Source organism: Apus apus, chromosome 2 (genome assembly GCF_020740795.1).
Source record: "Apus apus isolate bApuApu2 chromosome 2, bApuApu2.pri.cur, whole genome shotgun sequence".
Lineage (NCBI taxonomy): Eukaryota > Metazoa > Chordata > Aves > Apodiformes > Apodidae > Apus > Apus apus.
The window spans coordinates 21238410-21250807 of record NC_067283.1 but is presented as its reverse complement, the minus strand read 5'-3'; the positions used below and the strand labels follow the sequence as shown (position 1 = coordinate 21250807).

Here is a 12398-nt window from a genome sequence, read left to right as displayed (position 1 = left end):
ACCATCCTGAGATTGTGCTTTGCTGCAATTGAACCAATTGTCAGGAGTTTCAGAACTTCCCAAATAAATGTTATTTTGTATTTTAAAAAATGATTACTTGAAATTCAGAAAAGTAGCAGTCATTGTGTGAAAAAAACACTTCTTTTTCTTCCCAATTGTAAAATATTTCTCTATTGTAATAATGCAATTTAATGCTCACAGAATCACATGAGATCAAATCCAACACTGAACTGCTGAGATACACACAAATTGCCTCCTTAGGATCATCACCTGGAATTAAAACAATAAAATATGTTACTGATAATTTTTTGTAGAGTAGAAAAATGGCTTGTTATATTAAAAAAAACAACAACACCACCACAAAATTTTAGTCTTCTGTGCATGCATTCTACCTTTTTGCATCTGCTTTTTCATTCTTATTTCAGACTGGGAATCTATGACATTTATTGTACAGTACTGAAAGCTCATAAAATTCCTCTGGGAAAGCGGAACTGCCAGGGATTGATCTAGCTCTAGCATCAGCTCTTTCTGAAGGAGGACTTCTTCATTTGAATATTCTCAGAACTGCTCACACTTACCCCACTGGCACCACCTTCTTCAAGCTTCCAAAGATAACCAAGGCTGGGTCTAACCAGTATCTTCATGGTATGCATCCACTGCTAACCTGAATATGGGTATGTACTAAATTATATTATCTAATCATATTTTTAAATAGCTAGAGATTGAAATTATTCTGTTTCTTAAACAGGTTCATTCTGCTGTGGAAAAACAAAAGAAAACTTTTCTAGATCTGTAAACACTTTTTCATTTGATTTGACAACTAACAGATACTATAATTTCATTTAATCTGTATTTTTCTATGCTGGCAGGTTTAACTAAACCAGAAGCAACTAATCTCCACTTGTTCCGTTACTGACATTATTCTTAATTAACACTTAAACTTAGTGGATGAACAGATGAGCAAAGTGTGTGCTAAAAAGCTATACTGCATGGGTACCAAAGCAGAAGACCCTTTTTTCAGTATTGTATAAATCTAATAATTTCATAGTGGATAATATTTTCCCAAGTCAAGGATAGACTGAAATTTGGCTGCCTGACAGGAATCCAGATGTGTCTTTATTTTCAAAACGTGGTGCCATCTTTTTCAAGGTAATTACAAGTGAATTGTGGAGCAGTTCATATTTCTCTAGCTACACTGAGACACCACAAGCATAAAATAAATTCAGCAGAATTTAAGCTCATGTTGGTATCCCACTGTTATAGTTTATTTATAACAATTATATTTATAAATAGGTTATTTATATCAGTATTTATCAGTTATTTGGATTGCAGTTACTTTTGAGATTAAAAAAAAGATGACACGCTGACAGAGTCTGGAACAAAATTATTCTCTTTGATGTTAATTCCTGCGCAAGTAAGTAAGCAGCCCCCTGGCTTTTCAGGATGCTGCCCCGCTAGCTCCACCTTGAGTGGGGGCTGCACTGCTGCTCCCTCTGTCAGAAAGATAGCTTTTCATCATCTGGTAAAAAGCTGAGACCAAATTTTTCCTTTCCAGGTAAGACACACTCACACTCCCTTGAAGGTCCAAGCAGTTCTTACTCCCTAACCCCCAGCACACCTCTGCTCAAGCTCTCCTCCTTCAGTCCTTCTGCTGGGATGACTGAGCACCATTCTCTTCCTCAGGCTCAGGGAGTCTCAGTTTCATTCTTTCTTTCTGTATTTTTTTCTGTTGACTGACTCCTCTGAGCAGCTGCTTACTGCTATTGCGCTCTGCGTCAAAGCAACACATACTCATCTTCCCTGGTGTCTCTTTCTAGCAAACAGAAAACCTGATGGATTCCTGGTCAGACAAAATTTGCCTTTTAACCAGGCTTCTGGTCAGTCAAATATTTGCCACTGATTAATTTATCATCTGACAATTTCATAATCAAATTTTTCTGTCTGTTTTTAAATATGAATCAGGCCATTACCCCTCCTTGAACCTATGTTTACTTGAAGCTAATGGCATGTCCTTCAGGCTTATCAGGTTAAACGAATGAACAAACAAGACTTCCTTCAGCTGCAGGGCCATAGCAAAAATTATTTGGTAATTTAATACAAAATAATAGAGATCATTATTTTAATTACATTTCAAGATTTCATTGATGTCTCATTTTCCATTTTACCATCTGTGATAGGTATGCATCTACTTTAGTAAAGACATGCACATCTGTTGAGCATAATCATAAATGTACAGAGGTGGATATTAAGGCAGATGGAGTTTCCCACAGTGTTCAGCACCAGCTCTACAGGGTTCTCACAAGGGATAATGGTTTTAAATGAAAAGAGGGTAGATTTAGACTAGACGTAAGCAAGAAAATGTTTACAATGAGGGGAGTGAAATATTGGAACAGCCCAGGGAGGTGGTAGGTGCCTCATGCCTGGAAACATTCAAGGTCAGGTTGGACTGGGCTCTGAACAACCTGATCTAGTTGAAGATGTCCCTGCTCAATGCAGGGTGGTTGGACTAGATGACCTTTAAAGGCCTCTTTCAACCCAAACTATTCTATTTTTCTATGATTATAGAATTTCAATTATCTCAGTTATTATTATAGTTTGTAATACTAGCAGACTAGTAGCTCATACTGAAAAAAAAAATAATTTATTTGGTTTTAAAAGCCTAACTTTTATCTTTGTAAATATAAGTGATTAACATAGTGGAGAAAAATCTTAGGGCAGAACTTTTCCTTCTGGTTGGTTTTTTTCTTTACAGCTTATTTTGCAAGTTTGGCCACAGGAGTGATTTTCAGTCTGTCAAGCATGGACAGCGTTTAATTAACCCATACAGATGCTTAAACAATTTTGTGGCTTCTGTCTGCTTCTCTCTAGATTAAATATTCATAAGGAGCTCTCTTTCATTTTCGTAGCTGGTGTAGTTATTACAATTAAAGTTACACTGTATGTCTCTGGCGATTTATATTATAGGAAGAATAAATACAATGGAAACTGCAGAGTATGAATAGCTTAACCTTTCAAATATGCTGCATCTTTTTACATGCAAAAAAGAATACCTAAGCCACACGAAATTGCATACATGTACACCTTCTCCTTGGTAATCTCCTGTCATGGACTAGGAAAATGGATTCACTAAATGGTTTCTAGGTTTCTTCTCATGTGTTTTATATTATTCTAATAATATATGAAAGAAGCTTATTTTTCCATTTCTTCAAATAAACTGAAACTGAACAAAACTGTGTCTTCTTGGTACTAGTAATCTGCTAGTTAAAACTTAGCAGTCTCTCACAATGAACCAAGTGTGAACATATCTTTGACAGCATGTTTTCCAAATACCATCAAAGGATATTTTCAAATACATTTCAGAACCTAGCCAGAAACAAAAAAGCCTTTAGCTTTTGAACTTCAAATTTCTGGCTTGAACAAGATTATGCTATTTTAATTTATTTTACTTCAGTAATACAGTCATGACATTACATCAGTCCCATTAAAGCATACTGTATATGATGGTAATTCTACCATACATTTCACTTACTGTTATATTAACTTGAAACCCATAGTAAAAACAAAGTTCTGTGAAAGGCAAATCTATATGGTGACAGTATTGTGAGTTGGGGAATTTCTGAGTTAGCTTAAAAGGTGAAGAAGCATTTATATACATATGTCTTATGTTTCTCAACAGCATGCAGACAGATCTTTTCAAAGTAATCTGTAATCTGTCCATGGTAAATTGCCTCAAGGTTGGAGACCAGACTTTGCTGCATTCATTTCTCTGAGGCAGTACACAGAAGGTAGAGGTCTGAAGGTACACAGAGGTCTGAGGGGGATGGGGCAGTTAGAAAAGATAGAGGAAAAGGTATGACACTTCATCCTATATTTGTAACTCCCAGATGCTGAGCTGCCTCAGTGAGATCTGCTGTAGCGTATGGCAGCTACCTCACTGCTGTCCACAAGCCGTTCCGCAGCCCAGGGCTGGGAGAGAACGCCGCTTGAAACTTACCTAACAGGAGGGAACAAGGGCACATGTGCATGCTACTCCTTCAGGGAGCAATCCTGATCCTTACATTGACCTCTGTACACATCTGAAAAGACTGTGCCAGGATTAAGTGTCTTCTCTTACAGATCATAGTATGGGACTGCCTTTAATAAAGCAATTCATAAAGGAGGCTTGTTCATGAGAATTGATATAAAACCAAACATAGGTTGGTAGAGACCCACAGCTGAGATAAGGAGACACTATCAACTGACTGTGAATTATGGGGATAATGTGTATTTAGCTACGCCTCCCATCTGGAGTTCACAATTAGAAAATATTTTGAAACTCTGTGGGACCTTTTATTTATTCAGAGGACCCCAGCCTCTCACTTATTTATGGTCTCAGCTTTCACTGCATGTAAGGTAGACCTGTCTCTCTAAGGAAGGTGCACACTGTTCACAGAACTTCTCTTGACACAATACTTAAAGACATTTTATGTGTTAAGAATGTGACCTACCTTTTTAGTCTGATTCACATTTACCAAACTGCAACTTCAAAATGCCTTTGCCATGAAGCTGGAGGATCTGGTTGTATTCTTTGGGCATTGCATGGAAACCTGGTTTGGGCAGTTGGTTGTCGTAATAGTGGTGGCTGATTGGCATCTTCTCTGTGGATTTTGAGAAAGGCCAGAAGCCATAGAGCTTCACATTCTCACACAGCTCAAGAGCAGCACTACTGATCATAAAACCAGATGACAACCTGTAGGCCTTCACACCCTTAGTTCTCCAAAACTGGGCAAGACTTTTCAGATAAGTGGGGTGAAAAAATATTGCCCTTTGGGTTGCTTTGAACTCTTGCAGAGTGTGATATACTTTGAAAGAAGTGGCTGTGTTGCTTCTGAAGGAAAATGCTGGCAATAAAAGTAAAGCATCTCCATAGACTGCAATGTTCTCCAGAAATTCTGTCTTTTTTTCATTTAGTTTGTTGTATCTGCAAAGTACAACATTTTAGGAAGAGAATGAATGGAATGTACTATTGATAGAAATATTACAGACCAAACCAGTACAACTTCACTTGCATGTGTGAGTTATGAACTCTGTTGCTACAGATCAGCGTGTCTACATTGCAAATTTATACCAGTTACATGGTGTCACAGTTAAGAAAATCTGGCTTTACTGTATAGTAAGCATAGGATTGAATGGATGGAAGCTACTGATGGGAGGTACTGAAGCAGATGAAATTCACTGCTAATGAGACCAGGCCCTGTGTACAGAATTGATTGATTCAAGACATTTCAAAGGAGAATGCAAAAAAAATAATAATTTGAATTTATACTCTCTCTGCTTAAAAATAAATGTACTAGGATATATATGGCATGTGTTTGTGAAATGTGTTTCTTACATCAATAGGTATACAGTAATCTCTCTTCAAAATCTGGGTGTCTGCCCTGTGTGGAAATACAAGTATGCATGTGAGCAGTCTTGGGAATGTTACACATTTGTGTGTGCTTTTGATATACTGATATATTGCTGAAAATATAAGCATCTCTGTCTCCTTTGACTGCAATGGGAACATGTGGAGATCTGTAAAGAATTATAGATCTAACTTCACAAATGAAGAGGATTTATCCTCAGACTCTTTGGTTCCCCAGCAAGCAGCAAAGAGACCTTGTTTTCATCATCGAATAATTCTGTGGTCTCAAATACTAAACAACTTCCAGAGTTATCCAAGAAGTGATACAAGACATGAGGGGCTTACTTAACTCATTTTCTCTGTAGATCTGAGTTGTCTGAATGACCTGAACATATGGCACTGGCATACCCTTTGGGATTCAAAACATTGAGTTCTCTGTTGTAGGTAGCTGTCTATCTGAGCAGTGTATTTTCACCTTTTAAAGGCTACCAGAGCTACCATTTTGACAGATGGCTCCAGCAGAAACTTGAAAACCTGGTTTCATTTCTCTTGACAACTTGAGTACATTCAGACCCTCTTCTCAAGCAGATTTCAAGACAGAGGACAGCAGCCACTGCCATTTCCATTCAAAACCCTCAAGAAGGAGTTAATCAATTACCTCTTGCACAACTGAATTAATGCAAGAGTGATACACTCCTTTGCAGCTTTAAGTGGTTTAAGTTTACAGTTCCTGCTTCCCAGAAAAGTGCCATTAGCACCAGACTCTGAAATAAAATGAATGAGACTCAGGCCCTCCTTTTGACCTTGGACTCTGTGCATGCCAGAGTTGCACAGCCAAAACAAGCAAGAAATGCCTGAGCCAGTGTCTAGGAAGAATGGCTGAAGGGTGAACTTCTGGCCTCTACTTCAACAATTTTCTCTTTCTACTCAGTGTAAAGTGCATTAAAATCCCTCAAGACAGAATTCAGATCTCTGTTCTCCCTTACCTAGAAACCTGAACAAGTCAATCTCATCTTGTTTTCCTTCCCAGCTCTACCAGTGCAAGGTGCAGCATAGCCCAGCTCCACTGGGACACGAAGGAACTGTGCTTCTTTCCTGCAAGAGAGCTCACCTACGTTGTACACCCTGACAGACATCATTCAAAAGCTGATTAACCTTAACCATAGTAACGTCAGACTAACCCATTACCCAGACACAGAATTTGAAACTAAATTGAACAAAATCAGAATAGGTCTTCTGAGAGAAGAAACAAACTTAGTTCTGCTAAATGGTGCTAAGTTCCTCCCTGCTCCCCCTTCAGAAGCATTTTTACAGTATTCTCTGAAGATCTGAATATTTACTTAAAATCCTAAAGTCATTTCATAATGTCATTTTGTCCTTACACAGGTTTAGTTCCTATTTCCTTCAGTGTAACTCCTATTGAACCTGGTGTAGCTTAATTTGGCTAAAAAATGAGTGCAGCTGTTGCAGAACATTTTGATCAAGCCCAGACAAATCATGCATCAGGCCAGTAGTCACCATGATGCTGAGTCACTGGAGAAAGGTTTCCTTCCTCATATTCTTATGCAGCCCCACTAACATCAATGAGCTAAGTCTGTTTTTGGGAAGCAATAATTCATCTTCATTTAAGTAAAAAAGGGCTAGCTAAGCATCAAAGTATTAGTACTCTTTGCAAAAAAATCAAGTCCTATCCTTGAATGAATGGCAAATGCCTGTTAGACTTTTCTGTGCTCAGTGTACTTTTTTCCTTCTTCCTTTAATGGGAAAAAAAAAAAAAAGTTTTGCTCGTTGTTGTCTATTTGACAAATACAGATATGACAGATAATATGATACAGTGAAATCAGTAAGCAGTAAATAACATGTCACAGCAGTCCTTTTCATAGATAAGCTGCAGTTCCAGCCTGCTGCAGATGTCAGATTAGTCAGCCTGGCCTTATTAGATTTTATTTTAATCAAGAAGGTGAAAAAAAAATATTGTTGAGAAAAAAAGTGTGTGAGCAGCTTTTGCATGGATTGAGAAAATGGATTGCAGAAATTAGGCCTCCAGTAAGAATAGCCTTCATCAGAACAGCCTCTAAGCACATTACTTAAGCCCATGTGCTTACAGTCCTACTGACAGAGTTGGACACACCTTTACAAGCTCTCCTGAGTTATAGTTACAATTCCTTTCCTATGTTGGGTGTCATGGGGTGAAAAAGAAAAGGCTTGGGCTTGCAGTCATCAGTCTTACTCTGTCATGAACTGGGGACTAGAGCCAACTGAGACACTTGGCAATCTGGGTATTGCTGCCTCCTTTCTGCCACAGAAAGGGCCAGGTTTCACAGTCAGACTGATAGATGGAAACTAGGGTTTAATGAAGTAATCAGCATGCACTGCTCTCTATGCTGGTGTCCCAATGGATTTCCAACAAAATCTAAATCATGTCAAACACTTATACAATATTGCACAGAAAAAGATTTGCAGTAGTACTTACTTCTGAGCTATGATACTCGGATTAACAGTCACAAGGTTTGTTTTATTGCCAACATCTTTGCTGATGCTTCCTGTGGTTGGAGGGAGGTTACACCTGTGATTGAGAAACATTTACTTAAGCAGATGTGCACCAGAAATGCTTTACAGTTATTATTTGCAAATTCCTCTCTTGTGCAATGACACTTTCACACCAGTTCCCAGGGAGCTCTAAGCACTTTACAAATATTAAATAAGGCTTACAGCACTTCTAGTAAAAATATTTAATCTGCTGTACAGATGGTTAAAATAGGCCACAGAGAGCTCATTTTCATAAATCATCTCACAAATTAGAAGCAAAGTTAAAATCCCATAAGGAGCCAATCTATGAATGCCCTATGCTGGCTGCTAGGGAAGTTTGCCCTCTTGCCTGAATAAGGCATTTCTTCTGAAAGTCTTCCATTATTTTCTGCTAGAAAACAGTCTAATTAATACCAGTCTCTTAGCTTGCACAGTAATTTTGACAGCTGTTTCATGAGACAACAGCATAACTTGCCCAACTGCAAAAACAGTGGTTTCTGTAACAGGAAAAAAATATTTTTTTTTAGTCAGTCACTTAGTAAATTTAGCATCTTTTATTAACACAGTTATCTAACTGGAAAGACTTGGGTTTTGTTGGGTTTGGGTTTGTTCCGTTTTTGTTTTTTGTTCTTTGTTTGTTAATTTGAAAAGCCTAAATATTAGTCAAAAGCAGGAAAGGAAACAAAACCCATCTGCGTGATTGGACATCACTGACAGAGAAGAGCCCTCACTTGGTTACTCTGTTGCCTTGCAGAGACTATAAACTGTGGGTCATGTACTAAGTGGGTCAGATTACAGTCCAAGTATACCTGGTTTTCTACAACATCTATAGAGTGAACTGAAAAACACTACTTAGGATTAGATGCCTGGTTTTTAAGATGGCTAACAGAGGGTGACACAAATACCAGGGCAGTTAAATATCTGCATTAGCAAGCCAACATAAAGCTAAGAAAACCCTTTGTTAAACCAGAGGTAAAGGAAACATACGACATTCAATATCACACCTTCTTATTTCAGTGTCAGGGTTTTCTTTCTTCCCTTCTTCTGATTAACAAAAACAAACAAACAAAAAACCCAAACAAACAAACCTAAAAATTCCCTCTCTTAAAGGATGTTATATGAACAGAAACTTCAGGTTCTTAGATAATAACGTTTCACATCACTGGCAAAGAATCTTTGCAATCGTAGATGATACATATATGCATATACTCCTCACTTTACTTAGGAAGCAGCATTCTGATATCTACAAAGCAGGAGTACCCTTACAGAGTCAGAAATGCAGCATTGTCAAGATCCTTCCTCACTGCTACAAACTGGCATTGGCACGCTTCCAAGCCTGCCAAGTTTTTAGAAACATTGGACACCTTTGGTAAAATGAAGCAGCTCTTACCTAAACACAAAGTCAGAACGATCGATTTCAGCTCCACAGGTGGAATTTTTCAGAATGCCTCCATTTCCAACCACCGCACAGGTCTTGAAAGGATAGACTGACAGAGGAGAGGACTGCAAACAAAAAGACACAGCTAATGCCTTATAAATAATTGTATTGCTTCTTTTCATCTTTAGCAATTTGTCCTTGTGAGCTTAATCTAGAAAATCCCAGTGAAAGCATTCAGCATTTAGCAGACAGGGTTGCCAGGCCTGGACAGCCATGAACCAAGAATAGGCACCAAGAGACTGAAAACCGCTGCTTCTGTCATCAGTACATTGAGGGAATAACACTGGATTGTTAAAACTGGATGCATATCTTTTAAATGCAATTAACACAAAAATTACCTAGCAGTGGCCTGAATCCTTGACAAGCTAAGGACCTAACTCATACTGAAGAGAATTTAAATTTGCCCATTTTCTTTTGCACTGCAAAAAACTGGAGGTTGTAATATAGTCATCGACTTTGTCAGCTAACAGGAGTAAAATGCTCGTTAATTTGTCATCACATGAGTACATTTGATGTAAAATAAGAAATTTAGGGGAACTTAAAGATGTTGTAAAGGATAGTCATGTGCCCTGGCTCAACTCCTGGTTACTGTGATAGCGCACTGAAGAGGCTGCCATTTCTGGCTGATCAGCCTCTCTATTCCTCTTCCTGTTAGAAGTTGCTCTATTGCAGTGGGGAAGCTGAATGGGAGCTAAGTGCATCCACTTGTGGACCAGCACGGATCATAACCTAGCAAATTAATGTAAATTGTTGGCTATTTCAGCTGATATTAATATAGTTGCCTGTTATCCTAGGGTCTCAGAAACATCTCATACAGCCTCTCCTGCTGTGGAAGACCTGCCATGGAACAGAGAGGCCAACAGCTGGCCTACTTTGACTGGAGAAACTGAACTGATTTGTAAAATTGAATCAACTCTTGGTTACAGAAAGCATTAACCTTCCTCCTCTCATCAGCCTGCCCAAATAGAAGCAGGAAGGGACACTGCTACGAAGAAGGCAAAACATGTGGGGAAAGTGTCAGACACCATGTTGTCTGGCAATATATTGCAAATATATTACAAAACAACATGTTCAAGTATTTTGTTCAATTCTGAAAAGGCAGTGGGAAAACACAAAGGCTGGGCAACTCTGGCTAGCTTAGCAAGTATATACTACTTTTTTCTGTCTGTTCAGTTTAAATTTGGAACCCCTGTAACCTCTATTGCAATGAAGTTTGTAGTGATTCACAGCAGCATTAGAAAGGACTAGATCCAGGCAGTTGGGCTATCACAAATCAAGAATGCCTAAGACAGGTAAGAGGGTTCCCATGTGCTCTTACCTTCAAAAAAATAAGTATATGTCTGTTTCCCTCTTTGTCTGGTTTCCAGAGTTTGTATGTCTGAGCTACAAAACCTGACTCCTTTGCTCAAGCTGTTTCTGGCTGCAAGGGCTCCACTCCAGTAAGCAACAAAGCTGGTGAAAGGACTGGAAGGAATATCCTATGAGGAGCTACTAAGGACTTTGGGTTTGTCTAGTTTGGAGAAAAAGGAAGCTGAAGGGCAACCTCATTGCTCTCTACAGCTTCCCGAGGAGAAGAAGTGGAGAGGGAGGTGTTGAGCTCTTCTCCCTGGGATCCAGTGATAAGACATGTGGGAATGGTTCAAAGTAGCATCAGGGGAGGTTTAGGCTGGGTATTAGGAAGAATTTCTTTACTGAGAGGGCAGTCAAACACTAGAACAGGCTTCCTAGAGAGGTGGTGGATGCCATAAGCCTCTCAGTATTTAAGAGGTATTAGGACAATGCTCTTAATAACATGCTTTAACTTTGGGTCAGCCCTGAATTGGTGAGGCAGTTGAACTAGATAATTGTTGTACGTCCCTTCCAACTGAAATAGTACATTCTAGTCTAGTCTGGTCTAGTCTAGTCTAGTCTACTATACATCAGGTTTTCCTGAAAAATACCCTTCAGAAGTTATATGCCCAAGCCCGCACTGGAAATTGCATGGGAATACAAGTAATACGAAATGTAGTTACAAATTGAAATGCCTTTGAAAATGAGAATGAGAAACGCAAGGGAATATTTTCAGAGGATTCAGCTGGCTACCCAGCCAGGTTGGAACTTGTGTTTGTCGCAGCTCAGCCTACTATCTGAACTATGATACCCCGTCCATGCCTCCACCACTGCAGTGGAAGGAAAAAAAACATGTCTTACAAGGTGAATGAAGAAGTGCATATAGGGGGAAGTCTCTTCCAGAGGAATAAAAAGAAGCAGCTCTAGTATTAACCCAAAATATAGATGACACTGCAATTATAATAACAGGTAAATAGAGTTCTTACCACAGGCAGCATCTTAAAAATGTCCTGTGTAATGAGGATGGTCTTTTTACTGTCCACTTCGTAACTCATGTTACTTCCCAGAGGGGTGTTGTTTTGAGAAGCAATAAAATTGTGAACTGCATCACAGCAGGAAGCTAATTCTGACCTGCAAAAAATCCAAACAAAACCTGCTCAAAGACAGGCAAATAAGTAGGACAGTGGTGGTAGAGAACTAGATGAATGAAAACCAGCTCTAATTAACTAAGCAACAAAGTCTATATGAATGCTCTATAATGTAATTTCACTTGATTTGCTTTGCAGAGCAGGTCTGTTTTCACAGCAAATGCTCAAAAACTAATCAGACCAATAATTCCTTTTCTTAGCCTGTTTTTCTCTCTTGGTCTCCCTTTCCCAACCAGAGATCATCTTTTTCTTATTATTAATTGTTCAGATTATTATAGAAACACTGAGAGACTTCAGTCCTCAAAGATGTGATTTCAATCAACATAGAACCAATGACTGTAAGGAAGTAGAAGGCTGAAAAAAGTAAGAACCAAGTAGATTAAAGGAATTGTGATGGGAAGTACTGGCCATAGTATTTAGTGAACCGCTAGATGATTGTAAGACAATTAATTACTAATTCATTTCTGCAACTGTTCAGCACAGTTTTCCTGTGCATGTTATCACAGATATTAAATAAATTACATGACAACTTGCAAATAAAGATGTCTGTCTTTGGGGTAGAGACAGACAG

The 12398-nt window shown here is 38.7% G+C and overlaps 1 protein-coding gene across 2 annotated transcripts in view; it reads right to left on the bottom strand.

Moving 5' to 3' along the window:
• The window catches only part of ST8SIA6 (ST8 alpha-N-acetyl-neuraminide alpha-2,8-sialyltransferase 6), a 93083-nt gene that overhangs the window by 55913 nt on the left and 24772 nt on the right, over positions 1 to 12398 (bottom strand). For both annotated transcript variants that reach the window (XM_051609419.1, XM_051609421.1), the window contains 5 exons: positions 11666 to 11810; positions 9303 to 9415; positions 7857 to 7949; positions 4488 to 4960; positions 200 to 270 (listed from right to left, as the gene is read on the bottom strand). In XM_051609419.1, coding sequence (XP_051465379.1) covers positions 4492 to 4960; positions 7857 to 7949; positions 9303 to 9415; positions 11666 to 11810 — 820 coding nt within the window. In that variant the 3' untranslated portion in view covers positions 200 to 270; positions 4488 to 4491. The remainder of the gene's footprint in view (positions 1 to 199; positions 271 to 4487; positions 4961 to 7856; positions 7950 to 9302; positions 9416 to 11665; positions 11811 to 12398) is intronic.